This window comes from Malus domestica, chromosome 01, assembly GCF_042453785.1.
Source record: "Malus domestica chromosome 01, GDT2T_hap1".
NCBI classification, from domain to species: Eukaryota; Viridiplantae; Streptophyta; class Magnoliopsida; order Rosales; family Rosaceae; genus Malus; species Malus domestica.
In genome coordinates this window covers 30,509,495-30,529,748 of record NC_091661.1, presented here as the reverse complement: position 1 = coordinate 30,529,748, position 20,254 = coordinate 30,509,495, and the positions used below count along the sequence as shown (strand labels likewise).

Genomic DNA, 20,254 nt, shown 5'->3' with positions numbered 1-20,254 from the left:
CATTTTCTCGGACGTGAAGGATTTTTTCGTATATCGTGCGGTCATAAATTATTTAAAATTATTTATTTAAAATTAAACACGAACAATATCTAATGATTTCTAGCTGCATGATTTTCCATGAACGGATGGTATACTAGGATCCGGAGGGGGATCCTCATCCCCATTTCTCTTTCTTTACCTCTTTCCCTCCTTTTCTCTACCACTTTTCCTCCTCTTTGATTTGTTTTTCTCAACGTCCACAGAACGACAACGAAGGATCGATCTATAAAGCAACATCTCTTGCTTTTCGCTCCCAAATCCACATACAATTCCATTCACCATTTCACGTACCATGTTGCTCACAATCATATATTCTGTCTTGTTCGCTCTTACATCTGCCAAATGCTGTCTGGGTGCTGGAATCAGTTCCAACATCAGGTGCTTACAAGCAGAAAAAACCGCTCTGCTTCAGTTCAAACAGGGCCTCATCGACCAGTCCAACGTTCTTGCCTCTTGGGAAACCGGCAAAGATTGTTGCGAGTGGAGAGGAATCGCTTGCAATAACGAAACAGGTCATGTCGTCACCCTAGATCTCTATCACAGTTCTTTTGATATATATGGTGTTAAAACTCCTCTAAGTGGTGTGATTGCTCCTTCTCTACTTGAGTTGCCATATCTAACTTACTTGGACCTCAGTTTCAATCATTTCCAAGGACAAATTCCCAAGTTCATCGGTTCCTTGAGTCGATTGGAACAACTCAAACTAGCAGGTGCTAATCTTAGCGGACCAATTCCTCCCCAACTTGGAAATCTCTCTAGTTTGTATACTCTTGATCTTGCACGGAACCATGTCACATTTGAAAATCTTGAGTGGTTATCTCATCTTTCTTCCTTGAGGTACTTGAATATGTCGCGTCTTAATTTTTCCAAGGTTGTAAATTGGCCAGAATCTATAAGCAAACTCCCTTCACTTGTTGAGCTTCAGTTATCTTGGTGTAATCTTCCCAATGTCGAACTGAGTTCGTTTTCTTTTGTCAATTCTTCAAACTCTCTTGAAGTCCTTGAACTCTCATATAATATTCTTGATCTTTCGATATTTTATTGGATGGCCAATGTCAGCACCAACCTTGTTCACATTGGTTTAGTTGGTGATCATATTCCAGGTCCCTTCCCAGATGTTTTCGCAAATATGGTTTCTCTCGTCTCTCTTGATCTCTCATATAACAAACTTGAAGGTGGGATACCAAAATCCTTTCGAAACCTTTGCAGCTTAGAGTTCTTGAATTTAGAGGGAAGTACACTTTCCGACAGACTTGAAGACTCTGTCGAAAACTTGTCTTGTGCTCAAGACACCCTCGAGTCCTTGTCTTTAAGTGGGAACCCGTTTTCGGGTTCATATCCTGACAACCTTACAAGATTTTCATCCTTGAAAGAGTTGTACATTGATGGCACCAACGTAAGGGGATCTCTTCCAAAAAGTTTTCAGCCACTCTCCCAGCTAAGATCCTTGAGCCTAGTTCAAAACCAGTTCACCGGATCACTGCCTGATTTTACAGGTCTTTCGTTGTTAAGGCAGTTATATATCTCCCAAAATCAACTCAGCGGATCTCTTCCTGAGAGTATCGGCCAACTTTCCAGCCTCGAAGATTTAGATCTTTCTTGGAATTCTTTAAATGGTGTCATAACTGAAGTGCACTTTTCCAATCTCTCCCGTTTAAACTCTTTGGATTTTTCTCATAATCCTTTGTCTTTTAACTTTAGCTCGGATTGGAATCCGCCTTTCCAAATCAAAATTCTAGGATTGTCCTCTTGCAAGGTTGGCCCTGCTTTTCCGAAATGGATTCAAACTCAGAAAAAACTTACTTCACTTTACATGGCTGATGCTGAGATTTCGGATTCTATACCTGATAAGTTTTGGGATCTGTCTTCCAGCTTCCTCGAGTTAAACCTATCAATGAACCAAATCCCTGGAAAGTTGCCAAATCTGTCAACAAAAAACTGCACCTTCCGTTATTTTGACTTGTCATCTAATCTCTTGGACGGCCCACTTCCGCCATTTCCATCAAGTGTAACCATCCTGCGTCTCTCCCAAAACATGTTTTCAGGACCCTTATCTTACTTTTGTGAAACAGAAGCTCCAGACTTGTATGATCTAGACCTTTCCGACAATCAGTTATCCGGCGAACTTCCTAGTTGTTGGATGCAGTTTCGACGTTTGTTCTTCTTGAACATGGCTAAGAACAATCTGTCCGGGAAAATTCCAAGCTCATTAGGCTACTTAAAATATGTTGTATTGTTACGCTTACAGGATAACAAACTTTCCGGAGAATTGCCTTCTTTGGAGAACTGTACAGAATTAAGAGTTGTTGACCTCGGTGCCAATAAGCTATCTGGAAAGATACCGACATGGATAGGCCCGAGCCTAACAAAGTTGCTGGTTCTTCGCTTAAAGTCGAATGAGTTTTATGGAAGCATACCTTTAAGTCTATGCAGTCTTCCTGCGCTTCATGTTTTGGACTTCTCCAAGAACAATCTATCCGGAGCCTTGCCCCATTGCCTCCCTAACATAACAGCCTATTCTTCGATGTCCCCCGAGGTGAAGGACAACTCTGAAGTTGGGTTTGTGCAACTGGTTTGGAAAGGAATATTGATTGAGTTTGGCGAAAATCTTAAGCTTTTGAGAAGCATTGACATTTCGAGCAACAACTTGAGTGGAGATATTCCAGAAAGTGTAACAAGCTTGTTGAGGTTGATTTCTCTGAACCTGTCAAGCAACAATTTTACTGGGGTGCTTCCTAACAACTTTGGTCAGCTGGAGATGTTAGAATCGCTTGATTTGTCCCGAAACCAGATATCTGGTAGCATCCCTCCGAGTTTTTCGAGCTTACATTTTCTTGGTGTCTTGGACTTGTCATACAACAACTTATCAGGAAGAATTCCGCTAAGTACTCAACTTCAAAGTTTTAATGCTTCTCAATTTACGGGAAATCTTGGACTTTGCGGGCAACCGCTCACACCAGAATGCCCGAGAGATGTAACAACTGAAGATCCTTCAGTCCCTAATGGCAGTGGAAGTGACAAGAACAAACAAGATAGTGATGGTCTCATAAGCTTGGGATTTTATGTTAGCTTGGCGCTTGGATTTATCATAGGATTCTGGAGTGTTTGTGGTACTTTAGTCCTCAAGACGTCTTGGAGATACGCCTATTTCCGATTCATTGATGATATAAAAGCTCGGATTATGTGAAGAACGTTGCCTGTGAAGGCAAAGCTGCAGGGGAGATTTCAAAGGTAAACGGTAAAGCTCTACTCTCCTAATTCGTTATATACTTCCGAACTCCACCCTTTAAATTAGTTTGTATTTTCCAAGTTAAATGAGATATTTCGGTAGAAGACTGCCGAAACATTATTTTTAAGCTTTTTATTTGTTTACCTTTAATTTTAAGATATTTTTTGTTGACTTTGTAGATATGGAACCACAAGGATCATCAGGAAAAAAAAAAAGTCGATGACGAGTAATATCATAACTCTCGTTGGGGCAAAAGTGTATTCCAAAACTTAAATTTCGAGTGGCTCAACTTTCGTTCTTTTAGATTCAATGTAATATCAGAAGTGTGTTTTTTTTTTTGTCTTTTCCTGATGCAATGTGATATAAAATGTCATCAACTATGATGCTTGTGTATAATAGATTGCTCTGTCATGCTGTGTGGACTGATTTTCAGTCGGACCCGATCTGCCTATATGATTTTTTTTCGGATTTTTTGGATTCGGAATTTCAGATTCTAATTGGTCAAAATATTTTGGAATGTTCTGGATCGAAATCAGATATTCTCCTATCCAAGTTGCGCCCTAGCCGTGTGTAATATAGTTCCGACAAGAATCATATGAAGTTGAATAAAACAGGGTATTTCCCAGCCCCAAAGGCAAAAGATCAGTGCATCAAAGAATTGCTATGCTCTATGAAATCTGTTCCGTGATTTACACCTGCATACGAATACAAGACACATTGCTCGGATGAAAGCCAGAACGAAACCAGTTCAAACACACTGAGTGAACTTCATTCAACGTCAGGCACACTGAGAACATGGAGATAGAGTCAGAAACGTTTATGACAAAGATGTTAATCGGATAGAGTTATCAGCTGATCCTGTTAAGAAGATGGGTAACGTCGGGTGCCAATCTACAGTAGTTAAGGCAGCACTGTGTGGGAGAGTTCTCAACCCATTCGCATTACCCCGGACCTGAACCAAGTTAATGAAACAAAAAATTGTGTTAACACAAAGCTGTAAGAACTATATCACAGATCATTGATATGCCACTGTCAGTAAATCACCAATACTCCAACAATCAAACTGAATGACAAAACTATAAACTCGAATATAAAACCAGTGGAAAACATACCCAGTGGCGGATCCAGGAAATAATGTTTGAGGGGTCAATAAGGATAGTGCGCGTAGCGCGAAATTTTTTTTTAGCCTCGTTTGGTACTTCGGACTGTACTGACTATTTCAGTCGGATAAGATAAATAGTCGTCGGATAGTACTGACTAAATTAGTCGGGCGTTTGATGCAGTGTCGGATTAATCTGTGCATGGAACAATAATAAATATTTTTAATAATTTTTAACAAAATAATTGGTGTTAAAATGAAAAAAAAAGGAGAATACTCAAAAAGAATTTAAAAAAAAAGAATAATGTGTGCACCAACAAAAAAAAAAATTATTTAGGGTGCATGAATTCACAATTTCACAATTCCCTGGGCCAAAACGACGTCGTTTTGCCCAGGTTCGTTTTAAAAAAAAAAAAGCCCGCGCGGGCTCCTTCTTCTTCAACCTGCAGCAAGGCTGCCTTCTTTCTTCTTTCAAACATTTCGTCGAACAAGTGGTGTGCAGCTCCAAGCTCCTTCTTCTTCAACCTGCAACAAGGCTGCCTTCTTTCTTCTTTCAAACATTCCGTCGAACAAGTGGTGTGCAGCTCCAAGAGGTCGCACCAGCAGCTCCAAGGGGTCGAACCAGCAGCTCCAAGGGACCTCTAAGGTTATTTCCATGGCTTCCAAGGGGTCGTGCGACCCCATTGACCCCACTGTGGCTCCGCCTCTGAACATACCTACAGAACTTGAACTCGAAGAAGCCATAGCAACTTCACAACCAAGCAATCTTCTCCTCTTTAGCAAAACTAGAGAGCTCTCTGAATAATAGGTATTCAGTACAAGATGAGCCGTAATCTTTGCAAGAGCAGTGATTGAGGTTATATATAGCGTTAATCCAACTCATTCTCCTATTAGAATGAAAGTGGAACTCTAAAACAAAACCTTTTCACACAATAAGTGCACAAGATCAATCAGTGCAGAATCCAAATCCTTTTCCCAAAAGAACACTAAAAGCACTTATAATCCTACAAGAAATAGGATTTATCCGAACACCATACCAAGACTTTTCCATACAATAATTCATCCAATATTATAGCTAATCCTCAAACATGCTTCATACTCACAATCTAACAAAAGCATCACCTAGATCTTCAAAACACGACAATCAGGAAACGCTATACATATGATAGCGTTATGCATATGATAGCTTGAAGGAAACACATGACTACAAGTTTTTGTCTGCAGCTGGTTCTCTCATGAAAAATATGGTAATTATTTCATTACTTTCCAAGAACACTTCTCTGTGGCTTAAGTTACTTTCCATGCAAGGGACATTGGTGTAACGAATGATGAAAAAAAGTACATAGTTTTTAAAGGGACCAATTGCACTTTAGGGGCCCATTAGAAGGACATATTTTAAGTTGCCATATCTCAAAAGCTGTATTTTAATCATGCCCTTGCAACATGCTTCTTAACTAATTTATTTTTCTTCCAGATTCGCATGCTAGATTTGGTGCTTAAGATATTGCCAGCAGATTCCAAGGAGCCTCCGACAGCTCGCATACTTCTCTACAAATTATTTTATGATCAGACTGATGAGGGGATGACTCACTTCCTCATAAATTTACTCAAATCATTTGACACTCACAAACAACCCAGAAGGTCTTTTTTTTTTCCTTTTTGTATCCACATGCACACTTTTTTTAAATTTCCAAATATGATTTTTCACTTGAAATCCTGTTGAGAGGTTCTCTTTCGTAGTTGTGTCAGTATCAGAGAGTTTTAACGAAAGATTAGAGGATTTTTTTTCTTTCAGCATTCTACAGGGTAGGACTTTTCCCTGACCATCAAGAAACACCTGCCCTTAACATACTACTGTTCTAACACGTACCAAGAAAAAGAGATTTAATATCCATTTGTCTTTGATCAAAAGCAAGTTATTCCAAAATTAATTACATTTTTTCTCTTGTTTGAATGCCTTTATTTCATATTCACAAGTTTTCTTTGTCAGTGATCTTGCAGATTTGATAGAGATGGTTTATAAAGTTTTACGGCTCATGGAAAACCTTCAAGAAGGCGGAACTTTGAGGGTATGTAGCATTCATAATTTTGGATGGGGGAAAGGGGGAAAATATTATTGTCTCTCTACTAAAACCATTTGGAAAAAAAAAAAAATTCACTACTAAAACCAATTTCATTTTATGACTAAGGTTTCCAAAAAATCTAGGAAAGTGAGGAAGAAGAAAACACCTATTGAGAAGGAAACAGAAAATAAACTCTTAGAAGAGCATGGTACCATTCAAAACGAGATTGGCATCTCCAATGAAGAGCAATCAACAGAAGTGAGTGTGACGGAGAACAGAAGCCTAAACACAATTTCCAATGGGAAAGAAGACACCATTATCCCTGATCAGCCTGATGAATGCAAAATATCTTTGTTGGAGACAGAAAAAATTGAAGACAGTCTGGCACAGATCGATCGCAGAGATTCTGATTATGCTAAAGGTGATCTTGGTTATAGCACAGGCGATTCTTCTGCTGATGAGCAGGTAGCTGCAACTGATGAAGTTGATTTTAAGGTGTCAACTTTGATTTCTGCTTTTGCAAGCCACAGCATCATCCAGAAGTTGTGTTGGTTGCTTAAGTTTTATAAGAGTAACTCGACGAGTACCAATCACTACATAGTCAGCATGCTGCGAAGGATAAGTGATGACCTGGGGCTCTCTCCGATGTTGTATCAGGTGAAACTTTATGTATCAACTTTATATAATTTTAAGCAGCCATTTCAAGTTCATTTCTCATCTAAAGTTTTCATGGAAAAACTTTTGCAGTTGTCACTCCTCACTACATTCTATGACATTCTAGCTGAGCAGAAGTCATGTCCATGCAAGGCGTATGAAAATATTGTCGATTTTTTGAAAAGTTTGGTCAGAAAAATACTTAAAAAAAATGAAATATCAACCCCTACTTTTTGTGGAAGTTCTCTTCTGGAAAACTCGCAAAGAATGCCATTACATTAATGCTGAGTATTTATTGCAAGAGCTTGGCCATTTGAAGAAAGAAACTAGAAACTGGGCAAACAGTTTAGGGGACGATGAAATTGATCAATCACTGGACAAAGGATGGACAAGTAGAAGTATAGCAGATGCACTTGGTGAAGATGAAGCTGATGTCGTGCTCTCTCATGACCTTGGATATGAGAAGTGAGACATGTTTCTGATGCCTCTATTAAGCGGGAAATTGTGATATATGAATGAATTTTGCGAAACAAGTTTACCAAAGGGACAAAAAAAAGTACGGAATTTTCTGAATGGATGAGATACTGCAAGAGGAGCTAACGAATATGCCTTCTTTTTTCTTACAGTGATGGAGAAAATTCTGGCAAAGCGGAGGGAGGTACTGCATATATTTCAGATAATGAGACTGATGGGCAAGCTAATTATGACAAGTACGTCCTTTATACTTGCAACTTGATTAATATTGTTGGTGCACAAAACCGGAGGGGTCTTGGAACAACCTAAATCCGACCGTGAATTTGCAAGAAAGTAAAGAACACAAGATGTATCGTGGTTCACCCCAATGTTTGGACTACGTCCACACTGATATCGTATTTCTCTGTTTGTGAGAAGATTGTGAGGGAGAGAGAGCTTTGTATGTGAGAATGAGCTTGAGGATTGTGAGGGTGAGGAGGCCCTTTTATAGAATAAGGGCTCATCCCCTTTTTACATATTTACCCTTTCATTTATTACATAATTACATTTGAGTCCTCCAAGTATTTATACGAGATCTAAATACGGAGGCCCTAAGTATGGTACAAACAGTAGTCCCCTAAGTCTTCAGTCAAGAGAGTCTTTTGGCTGGAGACTTGAAATTCAGTCCATGTGTGGGCCGAAGTAACTAGATGTCGTCTAGAACTGAATACTCGATATGAGGCGGTGCTCAATCTAAAATGATGCTCAACTAGAAGTAGCACATGTTGCGAGGCTGCTCGGCTTGTGGCTTATGTTGCCTTGGTTAGCTCGGCTTGTGGCGTTGAAGGTGAGGGAGTCCCTTTTATAAAATAAGGGTTCGCTCCTCAATACATAAGTGGTGGGTTAGGAGTGATGCTCTCTCTCTAATAATGGTGAGGGAGTCCCCTTTATAGAATAAGGATGACATGCCCCGACCCTGATATTCCCCGAATACCACACGTGATGGCCGACACCCGAGGGTGACGAAAGCCATTAATTGATACAAAAGCTAAGAATAAGAAATAAATAAGAGTTAGAAATTTAAAATACAATGAATTAAAAATTTAGGAACGTGTTTAGAGCATACAACTAAACCTAATCACTAATTAGAATTAAGATAAAATTGAATGAATAAAAAAGTGGGTCATACATCGAGAGGATTCAAAGATGCTGCTGCGGAAATGTCTTGACACCGGGATTAGGTGCCTTGATCCTAAGTCCTGAATGGGGGCGCAAAACAAAGGTGAGTGGACCAAGTTCATATATATATATATATAATAATAATAAAACAGTTATCAATGTACTAACCCCCACAATTTATATATAATGAAAACTACTAGCATAATAAGTGATGGATTTAATAAAAATCCTAGCATGCCAAAAATATCTCAAAAGTCATATCACGGAATAACATCGCGGAAATCAAAACAATAAACGTATCGTAGATCGTCTCGTAAGCATGGTGTGCTGCTAGAAAGATCACCGAATAAATATATCTCCCGGCCTAATACCTGCTCCATGGTCTTTGTGCCCATAGCCAAAGATTACCAACTCCCGGCCCAATGCCTGCTCCATGTCCCTTAGCTCGTAGCTAGGGATTACCAACTCCCAACCTAAATGCCAACACCAGATCCTCGCCCTAGGCGGCATAGTGTCCTCTAGGTACGCACAAATAGTTACGCCTCTTAGAAATAACCACTTCATAGTATAAAGTCATCCATCGTCTATACTATAAAAATAGGTTTCTAAAACATGTTCTAGCATCTTATCGTCATCCATCAGATAGTCTACCAGATCATGATTTTTATAGAAAATACGATATATTAAAATATAGCTCAAAATAGGCTAACATTTATTTCCTCACCAAAAACATGAGACAAATTCAATAAATTCAGTAAACAAGCTTAACATAAATCGAATCATAAATTCGTAGGCATGCTAATCATTTATGCAATTAAATTATAAAATCATGAAATTTTAGAAGGGGTCCACTCACAAATATTCCTTAGTAGAAGAGTCGCGCGAATAAGGATTAAAAATTTCTCCACTAGCAACTTTACCTAAGCACAAAAATGGTAATAAATAAATAAAAAGGATTTTCTAAAAGATTGGGCTTGAACTAAATAAAATAAGGAATTTGGGATTGGATGGGTTTAGGGTTTAAAAAATTTTAGGAACCTAGGGTTTTTGGGTTAAAAAGGCTTTAGGGTGAAGGAAAGGGGTTTGGGCTTAAGCCCAAACATATACACACCACAAACACACACACACATGCATGACATGCATATGTACACACACACACACACGCTAACTCACACACACACACACACACAGGCTACATACACACACACACCACAAAGCCTTAAGGCCTCACAAACAAAGACAGGGCTTTAAGCCCTTTAAAAGAAACTGGCCCAAAGCCTTTGGGCTTTAAAAAAAATAACTAAAAGAAAAACCAAATGGGCTAGCCCAAATGGCTAAGGCCCGAGGGGGAGGAAAAGGGAAGGCCGGATGGCCTGGTTGCCGAGGAAGAAGAAGGTTGGAGCTGCGGTTTTGTGCACCAACAATATTAATCAAGGAGAGAGAAAGAGGTTGCTACCTTCCAAAAACTGTGACTCGGTCGGAAGTGACCGGAAATGCCCTCGAAATGCACAGGTTCGCCAGAAAATGGGTGAGCTTCCATCGCGATGTTCCTGTCCTTAAAACCTTGAAAAAACCATGTAAAATTCATCACACAACATTCAACATCATCCATGGCAGATTAAAAGGGAGTCCAACCTTACCTAACCGGAGGAAGAAGGAAGGATCCCGCCGGAGAGCTTCTCAGGTTTTCTCCGTGTTCCGCAACGACGATAGAGAATGAGAGATGGCGAGTTGATGATGGTGAAGGTGGTGCAGGTACGAGGATGGTGAAGGGGTGAGGCTTGCGGGAGGATGAGAGGGGGAGAGAGAGAGAGAGAGAGAGAAAGAGAGAGAGAGAGAGAGCTACGGGAAAAAGATACCGGGTAGAGAGACGAAGAAGAGAGAAGTCTCGGGGGGCCAGAAAGAGAGAAAAATGAGATGAGTTAGATGAATGCCACGTGGTAGTTGGGGGTGGAAATAACAAATACCACAATTATTTGGGGGTGGTTGTAACAAAGGGTTCACTCCTCAATACATAAGTGATGGGTTAGGAGTGATGCTCGCGGCGAGGCAGTTGCTCAGCTGGCGGCGATGCTTTCTAATGATGGTGAGAGAGTCCTTTTTATAGAATAAGGGCTCGTTCCTCAATACATAAGTGATAGGTTAGGAGTGATGCTCGCGGCGAGTCGGTTGCTCAGCTAGCAGCGATGCTCTCTAATGAAGGTAAGGGAGTCCATTTTATAAAATAAGGGCTCGCTCCTCAGTACATGAATAATGGGTGCTCTCTAATGAAAGTGAGGGAGTCCCTTTTATAGAATAAGGGCTTGCTCCTCAATACATAAATGATGGGCTAGAGTCCCCCAAGTATTTTTCATGAGGCCCAGTTGTGGAAGCCCAATATATGGTACATAGTGTAGTCCCTCAAGTCTTTAGTCAATGGAGCCTGTTGGCTGGAGACTTTAAATTGAAACCATGTATGGGCTAAAGTGGCGGTAGTTCAGAGGTGGTATTTGTATACCCTGCACTGAAGCTTTGTAGGTGAAGCTTTGCAAGTGAAGCTTTGAAGTTGGAGCTTTTGTAAATGAAGCTTTTGAAGCTGAAGCTCTGTAAATGAAGCTTTTGAAACTGATTGACATGAGTGATGCTCATGAATGTTTATGTTGATTGACATGAGTGATGCTCATGGATGTTGACATGAGTGATGCTCATGAATGTTGACATGAGTGGTGCTCATGAATGTTGACATGAATGATGCTCATGAATGTTTATGTATGATTGACATGAGTGATGCTCATGAATGTTTATGTATGATTGACATGAGTGATGCTCATGTATAATTTTGGAGTACTGGACGTACTTTTGATCACCTGGTTTGTGATAATAGAGGGCCTGGCTCTTTTCGGCATATGGGTCTTCGCCCTTCATATAACATTCTAGCCCATTATTTTGGGCTTGCCGTTTATTTTTATTTTTTTTATTACCCTCTGATGAGGTTATACAGATGTCTCCGAAAGATAAGAAAAATAAATTACATCATTCAAAAATAAATCCGACCCTCTGCTCAATGGGTCATACCCATAATTCCATTTTCTGCATGCCATCACCACATCAATTATGTCTGCTTCTTTTTATTTTCTTTTGCTTTCTGCTTTTACTTTCTGCTTTTCTTTCTGCTTTTCTTGATCTCCTCATTCATTCTCTGTCCACCCATGTTGCTTTGCAAGGTATCTTTTGTTTTTCTTGATCTCCCCGCTCATTCTCTGCCCATTTCTTCCCTTTTTCTTTGTCTGAAATATTCTTTAGTAACATCATGATCTTTTTCTTTTTCTATTCTATTTCCACTGCCTTTCTCTCTGTCTTTGTCTCGGCGCCCATATGAACGCCTCTGCCGCCACCAGCTACACCTCTGCGCTAGCCGACGTGGCGAACTCCAACAACACCCTCGAAGCCACCATCGACAACGTGGAAAAGATCGAGAAGTTCTTCGGTGAGCGTCGGTGTTCGACTTCATCAACCCCACAATCGGCTTGAAGAAGAAGCGGTAAGTGTTGGACGACATCGCCAAGTCGTTGGTGCTACAGCCGCACACAATCAACTTCCTCAACATCCTGGTCGACGCGAAGTGGATCGACCTAATAAAGGACATCGTGAAGGAGTTCGAGGTGGTGTACGACAAGATAATGGACGCGGAGCTGGCGATCGTGAGCTTGGTGGTGAAGCTGGAGTCGCAGCACTTGGCGCAGATAGTGAAGTAGGTACAGAAGCTGACGGGGGTGAAGAATGTGAGGATCAAGACGGAAATTTATCCGAGCCTGGTGGCGGGGTTCACGGTGAGGTACGGGCAGTCGGGGTCGAATCATATTGACTTGAGCGTGAAGAAGCAGCTGGAGGAGATTGCGGCAGAGCTTGATTTGGGTGACATTAAGCTCAATTTATAACTCCAAATTTACTTTTCTAATTTATTTGCATATGTATTCTTTTTATTTAAATTCACACTCTCTCTACAAAGCGTAGAACTCAACGTTTTGGAATTCTCACTCACCACCACACCTTCGAATGGCTTGGATCTGCGGGTTTGAAGAGGCGAGCAGAAGAAAAAGGCGTCGTCTTTGGAGATTTTGCTGGTGTTGCTGCTTGAAACGACGTCACCATGGGTCAATTGAAGCAGCGAGTCATCTTCTCCTGCGATTTCGATGAGTGGGATGTCGGACTCCATCTTTTTCTCTCTCTATCTCTGGATATCTAGAAAGATCGAATGATCGGAGGAAGTTGTTACGGATGGAAGAAATGGTTGAATCAAATGGGTGTGCATAGTAGAGTAATGGAGTGTGCAAAATTTGTGTTTCTGTGTGGGTCTTGCAAATTCACGGTGGAGATGAAAAAATGAAAGAGAACCGACACAACTTTTTGTATCGTTTCCCACAGACGGCACCAAATGTTGATACACAAAACCGGAGGGGTCTTGGAACAACCTAAATCCGACCGTGAATCTGCAAGAAAGTAAAAAACACAAGATGTATCGTGGTTCACCCCAATGTTTGGGCTACGTCCACACTAATATCGTATTTCTCTGTTTGTGAGAGGATTGTGAGGGAGATAGAGCTTTGTATGTGAGGATGAGCTTGAGCATTGTGAGGGTGAGGAGGCCCTTTTATAGAATAAGGGTTCATCCCCTTTTTACATATTTGCCCCTTCATTTATTACATAATTACATTTGAATCTCCCGAGTATTTATATGAGATCTAAATACGGAGGCTCTAAGTATGGTACAAACAAATATTGTTTATAAATTGTCATCTTAATGAGACCTTGATGCATTCGACTGTTGCAGTGAGAGAATATCCATAGAGAATGAAACTGAGAGGGTTTCTAGAAAAAAACAAGCGACTTGTTATTGGAGCTGACTGGAGATGAAAATTAAGGAACTGTATGAGAAGTATGGTTCCTTGATCTAAGATCTTTCTTCTTTCTTAAGCCTTTATCTCAGTATAGTACACCTGATATCAGCCGAAACATAATATTATAAAAAGCATTGGCCATGACGTTTGTTCATAATTTGAGTTGTGCCAATATTGTTTTAGCAGTGTAACCTACTTTTTTCATCCAGGTTTACTGAAATCTTTCCTAACAAATATGGCCAATCTAGATTCAAGGATGACCAGAATTGTAGTCATCTTATTTCGGAAGCTCTTGATCGTGGTGGTAAAGTTTCATCAGCTCAAATTTCTAACAAGCTTAAACAGCTAGGGCTGAAAGTTGCACGAAGGAAAAGAATTCGGAAAGCTCAGGAATCTGTTTCCACTGGGCCTAGTCAAATTGATGGAGATGGAAGAGTAGAGGAAGCAGTTAACACTCATTCTGAATAAAAAAGCCAGCCTTTGGGAGTGTTTTGTCAATTAGCCATTCATTTCATGGCAAATCGTAATGCATGCTGGTTTTGTTTCTGTTGCTTCACTGCTCAGCTGTTAATTAATTTGACCTTGATATTTTTATAGGCGAGCAAGAAAATGGGTTCGTGCCCTCAGTGAAGATCAGGAAGCTAATATCAGAGCTTTGTACGAGCAGTGAGTATTACTTGGTGGCTTGGTGGAAATATGAGATTTGACATCTTCTCACTTGATAAATGCTGAAGGACTACCAAAGAAAAGTAGATAATGGAAGTTTACTATTATATTGTTTTAAAGAAAAATTTGCTTTCTTTTATCTTCCCAGATTTAAAGACCATAAGAAGTGCAGCCATATGATTGCAAATGTGATGGATGGAGATGGGAAATTCACAGCTCCTCAAGTTTCTCGTAAGCTTAAGCAGCTTGGTTTGCATATTCCTCGGAAGAATAGGCCTTCAGGTGGCATGCTGAAGTATGAGGTGTTGAATTGTAATCTTATCTTGGCCTAAAGATAATGGATCCAACCCATGCACAAAGAAAGATCCGTGCACATGCTAGAGAATTCTAGCAAAGTTCAAGTTGGTGGAAGAGTTTAGAAAAATGGTGAGGATTCCACCAACATACAAGATTAGTGTAGATAATTCTAGCTTAGGAAGGTAGTGGAATTATCTAGATATCTCTAACATGATGCTTCCATGCTTCTCCAAGGTTCCATCCATGCCTATAAAAGGAGAAGGCATCCACACCATTTGTAACAACCAATAGAGCAAGTAGTGAGAAGTGAGAGTGCCAAGTGAGAAGTGAGAATAAGCAACATAGCTTCTAAGAGTGTTTAAGTGTTTCCTCTTGCACTAAGTTTGTGAGTGAATAAAAATCTTATGTAATACTTTGAGTATTCTTTCTTTCTCTTGCCTATCAATTCCGCTGCATTATATTCTTCTTTGTGAGATAAACATCTCCAAAGTAGTGAAGTCTTTTTAAGCTCCAACATGAGGATCATAGTGACTCTAATGCAAACAAAATGCACGACTCTGATGATGAAACACTATTTTCATTAATGAAAAGGTAAATGTCAATGATTAGTATGTCCATCTTAGTTTTCACTGTTTTGGCGTTTTTACTCCATATGTTAGACTCCAATATCTTTACGTAAACCTTACAATATAAGGTGTTGATGCACAAAATTGGAAGGTCTTGGAACAACGTAAATTTGACCGTGAATCATGTAAACACCCAAGAACACAAAGATGTATTGTGGTTCACCCCAATGTTTGGACTACGTCCACACTGATGTTGATTGTATTTCTCTGTAACTGTATGTATGGATTACAAGCTCAAAGGGAGTCCCCTTGAGGAAGAGAGTGTTGTTATGTTTGTGAGGGTATTGCCCTCTGTTGGGTTCACCGAGTCTCATTTGTGAGGGGGGAGAATCCCATTTTATAGAATAAAGGGCTCCTCCTTTTACATAATTATGGGCTGGGTAATGAGGCCCAAATGTTGAGGCTCAATGTGTCAAGGTCTGAGGCCCAATATGTGTGGTACCAACAGTAGTCTCCCAAGTCTTCAATCAAGAGAGTCTTTTGGCTGGAGACTTCAAATCAATCCATGTATGAGCCGAAGTGGCTAGATGTCTTGAACCACTACTCAACCTAAGGCAATGCTCAACATAAAGCAATACTTGACTAGAGGTATCACACATTATGAGACTGCTCGGCTGGAGGCTATGCTCGTTGTGAGGCTGCTCGGCTAGAGGCCATGCTTGCGGCGAGGTGTTTGCTCGGCTAGAGGCGATGCTTGTTGCTAGGCAGCTCGGCTAGAGGTTATGCTCGTTGCGAGGCGGCTCAACTCATGGTATTCCTCATTGCAAGTATCTATTTTATGTCGACATGCACTCAGTATGAGTTGATTCTCGACATGACTCGGGTCCGCTTGTCGGGTTTGCATATTGGGTCTATGTGTCGGATCCGCGGATCGGGTCCGCAAGTTAGGTCTTTGAGTCAGGACTATATGTAGGGTCATCAAGTTGGGGCTATCTGTAGGGTCATCAACTTGGGACCAGGCACATAGGTGTCCCAATAAGCGAATGTCCGAGCAAGTGGATGTCCGGTTAGACAAGAGATCACCATGAGCACGTGGCTCATCAATCTATAAGTTGGTAGACTTCTTTAATCAGCAACAATGTTGATAAGTGGATCTAGTTGCTTAATAATTCCTAACAATAAATGACAGTATAAGTATGACCGTATAATGAATAAATCAAATTGACAAAGTTTGTCAAGGCAAAATATTGTACTATGTGCCTTCTATAAATAAATAATGTATTCAGTCGTGTGGTAAATCACATATTCTACAAGTGACATAGTTTAAAGGCAGTCATAATATTCTAGGCCATGAATAAATATTGCACATGTACTTGGGTTAAATATGTGTCACTAGGTGATAAATAATATATATATATATATGTATGTATGTATGTATGTATGTATTATATATTTTTATTCAAGTTGTTGACATCCAATTTGGTCAGACTTGTCGCATGTTATGGGAAATAGTCATGTGATAAACCATTAATAAGATACAAAGACTAATGATATTATAACAGAATTAAGCAGCGTGTGAATAGCTAGTATGTAGCTTGTAATGCTGTTCCTAGTGTGTGTGATATAAAGACACCATGCGGACTCGCTGTATATTTTCGACTGCCAACTGACATCCACTTTCAGCAAATAAAATTTAAAAAAAAAAAAGTAAAGGTATCATCATGTTGTTTGTGGGGAAGATTTAAAGAAAAAGTTGGGATATATTCACTTTAAGTAAAGATACTCAATCCGTGGAGATAAGCTCAACTTTCAACTTTATTACTCCATTTAGCAATAGTGAAAGGTTTCGTGAAGTGTCAGCAATCATGTAATAAATAATATTAAATAATAATAAGAAATTTAAATAAACAGAAATAATTTGTACGTGAAGTGCCAGCAATCATGTAGGAGATGGAGTGCTTATCCAACAGAAATAATATAAAATATGTAATAGGCATCTTCACCGGCAAATATGTAATAAATAATATAAAATAATAATAAGATATTTAAATAAACAGAAATAATTTGTAGAAGATGAAGTGCTTATCTTCTCCGATGGATTGTTGTCGGAGACGACACATTTCCTGCTGAGAAATTGAAGCTCCACCATAAGCAACAACTATCTTCACCTCACTCTGATAACCAAACTTATTAGCTTCCTCATGAATCTGACCAGCCAGCTCTTTCGTTGGAGACAAAATGAGGGCGGCAGGGCACACATCATGATCTCCGACGCGAGCTAACGACCACTTGACGCCATTCTTTAAGACCCCATTTTGTGAGGTTTCACGTATGTTTCAGTTAAACCAATGAACAATGAGTCGGGAAAGACAATCCTGCTATGCTCTTGCAGCCGTATCAGGACGGTTTCAGAAGCTCAGAAGCCGGAGCTTCAGTGTGCAGTTTGGAGGATCTTTACAGAGGGACGATGAGGAAGATGAAGGTTTCGAGAACTGTTCTTGATGGGTTCGGCTAGCCACCTAGCCAGTCCTCCCGCTCACCAATCAAGCAGCAGAATCTCATCAATCTTCTCCCCCGTCTGACATATCAGCAAAAATACGGCTCGGCCGACGCTGTTCTTGTCTGCTGCCTTGGTCCTGGTGGCGATCAGCTGCGAGGTGGCATTGGTGGTGGCGTGAGAGGGCGACCATTGAGATATAAGAGGAAGATCGACAATCGGACGGTCACCATTGGAAGAGAATTTATCCTCCTTGACTGGGAATGGTGGGATGACGAGCTTGTTGTCGGTTTTGGACCCGAATGAGAGTCGGAGCTTCAAGACGGAAACTGCGTCCTTATGAACCGAAACACATGTACTCATCTGCTTATATATATATATATATGTATGTATATCTGTTTATATATATTTCTCTAGAAACCCAATAATTTTCTCAGTGCCACTCCGAACACCATGCTTTTTTTAGAGAGAGAGAGAGGGTGTTGTGTTGTGTGTTTTAGAGAAAGACTGAGTGAGAGAGAAGTGGCTCCGTGGGTTTTCTAGGAAAGCTTTGGTTCTTGGGTTTTTGCAGATTCACGACGGAGATGAAAAAATGAAAGATAACCGACATAGCTTTTCGTGTCGTTTTGCATAGACGGCACCAAATGTTGATGCACAAAACCGGAAGGTCTTGGAACAACGTAAATCCTACCGTGAATCATGCAAACGCCCAAGAACACAAAGATGTATCGTGGTTCATCCCAATGTTTGGGCTACGTCCACATTGATGTTGATTGTATTTCTCTGTAACTGTATGTATGGATTACAAGCTCAAGGGGAGTCCCCCTGAGGAAGAAAGTGTTGTTGTGTTTGTGAGGGTATTGCCCTCTGTTGGGTTCACCGAGTCTCATTTGTGAGGGGGAAGAGTTCCCTTTTATAGAATAAGGGGCTCCTTCTTTTACATAATTATGGGCTGGGTAATGAGGCCCAAATGTTCAGACCCAATGTGTCAAGGTCTGAGGCCCAATATGTGTGGTACCAACATAAGATTATTAAATTCATTATTCAGTTCGGTTTCCATATTCCGAATTAAGTGGTAGGAATGTGTATTTGTACATTCCAAATTCATGTTGGTTCCATCTTTACACACGCATGTATACATAGATGTGTAAATACCTATGTTTGACAACATTTTGTTTAAACTTTGTGGGGGCAAAGAGGATAGTAGGAAGGAGTTGCCAGAACAGACTGCGGGACGAGAAGCGTTGGAAGATGATTCTGATGATGAAATCCTAAGCTCTGTTCTCAAGTAAATCTCTTCCCTCTCTCCCATCCTCAAACCTCCCCCTGAGAAAAAAACGAAAAAGAAGAATTCGAATAATTGTAGTCATTGGATTCTGATTGTGTATGTAAGGTAGCCATTTTTCTAGTAAAAAAATTGTTCTTTTGGATATAGGAAAACTAGGCGATCCCTTTCCAAGTCCATAGATCAAAACTCCGAAGCCATCTCGATTCAGGGAACAGAAAGCGGCACTGTTTTGGAAAATGAAGTTGACGAAGGTGCTGCTGCGAAACGTGCTAGTCTGAATGGCACAGAACAAGCTGAAGTCACAGGCACCAGCAGTGGTAATCCATTAGATGTTGGACCTGTGAAAACTTTGGAGGATTTGCTACATCAGGAAATGGACACTGATCTGGCAGATTCGGAGGATAAAGTAGGTACATTGCCAGTGAGTGGTGTAAGCAGAAGGAGGTCAAGGATGGTACTTGATGATGAAGATGATGACTGAGATTGCAGCACGATTAGGTTTCACCGTGCTGGAGTATCGAAGGACGGTGTGGTTTCTGACTCTGCTGGAATTGTTATACCATTATCCGTTGTAGCGATCAAGTTTCTTGGTGCTGAGTACTGAAGTGGTGAAATCATCTTTTTTCTTAAACATGCAGTAGAATTTGGATTAGTGATCTGTGTGTGTACATTGTGTAAGGGACTCCTGTGGGCAGGGAAGGTCACCTCCGGACGGTTGGACCTTAGATGCCGCGTGGGGCATCATCCTACAAATGGTGGTCCCACAATTGCCCCCGATTATCGATTTCCGGATTGTAGAAGTTGGACAACTGATGAAGATTTTGGAGCAATTCTATCACATTATATACCAATGTTCATCCCTTTGTTTTTCGGCGTGAATGTTCAATTATTAATTGATTATGGTGTACTAGTCCCAGCCGCCTAATATTCCAAGTGCAATTTCATGCAATTCTCTAGTTCATCTTATTATAATGGTCTGTATTGGAAAAGATTTTACGTAAGCTATACGAAATATAATCAATGGTAAGAAAATGTAAATAGAATATAATATTTACGAGGTTCAGCAAAATGTGCCTACATCCTCGGAGTGGATTCGGATTCTCTCTCTTCCTCTTTCCATTCCTTTCCCTCACATTCTCTCATATTCTCTATTTTATCTTTGTCTTTCTATAAAAAATTAATATAGGATGTTAACTTGGTTAATTGTGACCATTCAAATAGAAATGGAGGAAAGATGAGGGGAAAAAGAGGAAAGAAAATCGAACAATCCATGCCCCCACCACCTTTCTTTTCTTCTTCCAACCCCTTTTCCACCTTTTCTTTGCCATTGTCCCTCATTTTCTCGAC

The 20,254-nt window shown here is 40.3% G+C and overlaps 3 protein-coding genes and 1 pseudogene across 3 annotated transcripts; all 4 read left to right on the top strand.

The window, feature by feature from the left end:
- Positions 1-331: 331 nt before the first annotated feature.
- On the top strand, positions 332-3,131 carry LOC103426526 (receptor-like protein EIX1). Its single transcript, XM_070813679.1, has 2 exons — positions 332-3,053; positions 3,109-3,131. Exons 1-2 carry the CDS (start codon positions 332-334, stop codon positions 3,129-3,131), a joined length of 2,745 nt encoding a protein of 914 aa, XP_070669780.1.
- Positions 3,132-5,847: 2,716 nt separating this feature from the next.
- On the top strand, positions 5,848-7,477 carry LOC139192163 (uncharacterized). Its single transcript, XM_070813650.1, has 4 exons — positions 5,848-6,008; positions 6,358-6,436; positions 6,557-7,087; positions 7,178-7,477. The coding sequence occupies exons 1-4, from the start codon at positions 5,848-5,850 to the stop codon at positions 7,364-7,366; spliced, it is 960 nt and encodes a 319-aa protein (XP_070669751.1). The 3' UTR covers positions 7,367-7,477.
- Positions 7,478-12,058: 4,581 nt separating this feature from the next.
- LOC103426523 (ATP synthase delta chain, chloroplastic-like) lies at positions 12,059-12,719 on the top strand (annotated as a pseudogene).
- A 6,057-nt stretch (positions 12,720-18,776) lies between these two features.
- LOC139192145 (uncharacterized) lies at positions 18,777-19,852 on the top strand. Its single transcript, XM_070813589.1, has 2 exons — positions 18,777-18,907; positions 19,055-19,852. Exons 1-2 carry the CDS (start codon positions 18,777-18,779, stop codon positions 19,386-19,388), a joined length of 465 nt encoding a protein of 154 aa, XP_070669690.1. The 3' UTR covers positions 19,389-19,852.
- The last annotated feature ends 402 nt before the right edge of the window (positions 19,853-20,254 follow it).

Coding starts and splice junctions, on each gene's coding strand:
- LOC103426526 (XM_070813679.1), top strand. CDS start 332: ATGTTGCTCACAATCATATATTCTGTCTTGTTCGCTCTTACATCTGCC. Junction 3,054..3,108: donor AGTCCCTAATGGCAGTGGAA/GTGACAAGAACA, acceptor ATTTTATGTTAG/CTTGGCGCTTGGATTTATCA.
- LOC139192163 (XM_070813650.1), top strand. CDS start 5,848: ATGCTAGATTTGGTGCTTAAGATATTGCCAGCAGATTCCAAGGAGCCT. Junction 6,437..6,556: donor AAGAAGGCGGAACTTTGAGG/GTATGTAGCATT, acceptor TTTATGACTAAG/GTTTCCAAAAAATCTAGGAA. Junction 7,088..7,177: donor TCTCTCCGATGTTGTATCAG/GTGAAACTTTAT, acceptor AAACTTTTGCAG/TTGTCACTCCTCACTACATT.
- LOC139192145 (XM_070813589.1), top strand. CDS start 18,777: ATGTTTGACAACATTTTGTTTAAACTTTGTGGGGGCAAAGAGGATAGT. Junction 18,908..19,054: donor ATCCTAAGCTCTGTTCTCAA/GTAAATCTCTTC, acceptor TTTTGGATATAG/GAAAACTAGGCGATCCCTTT.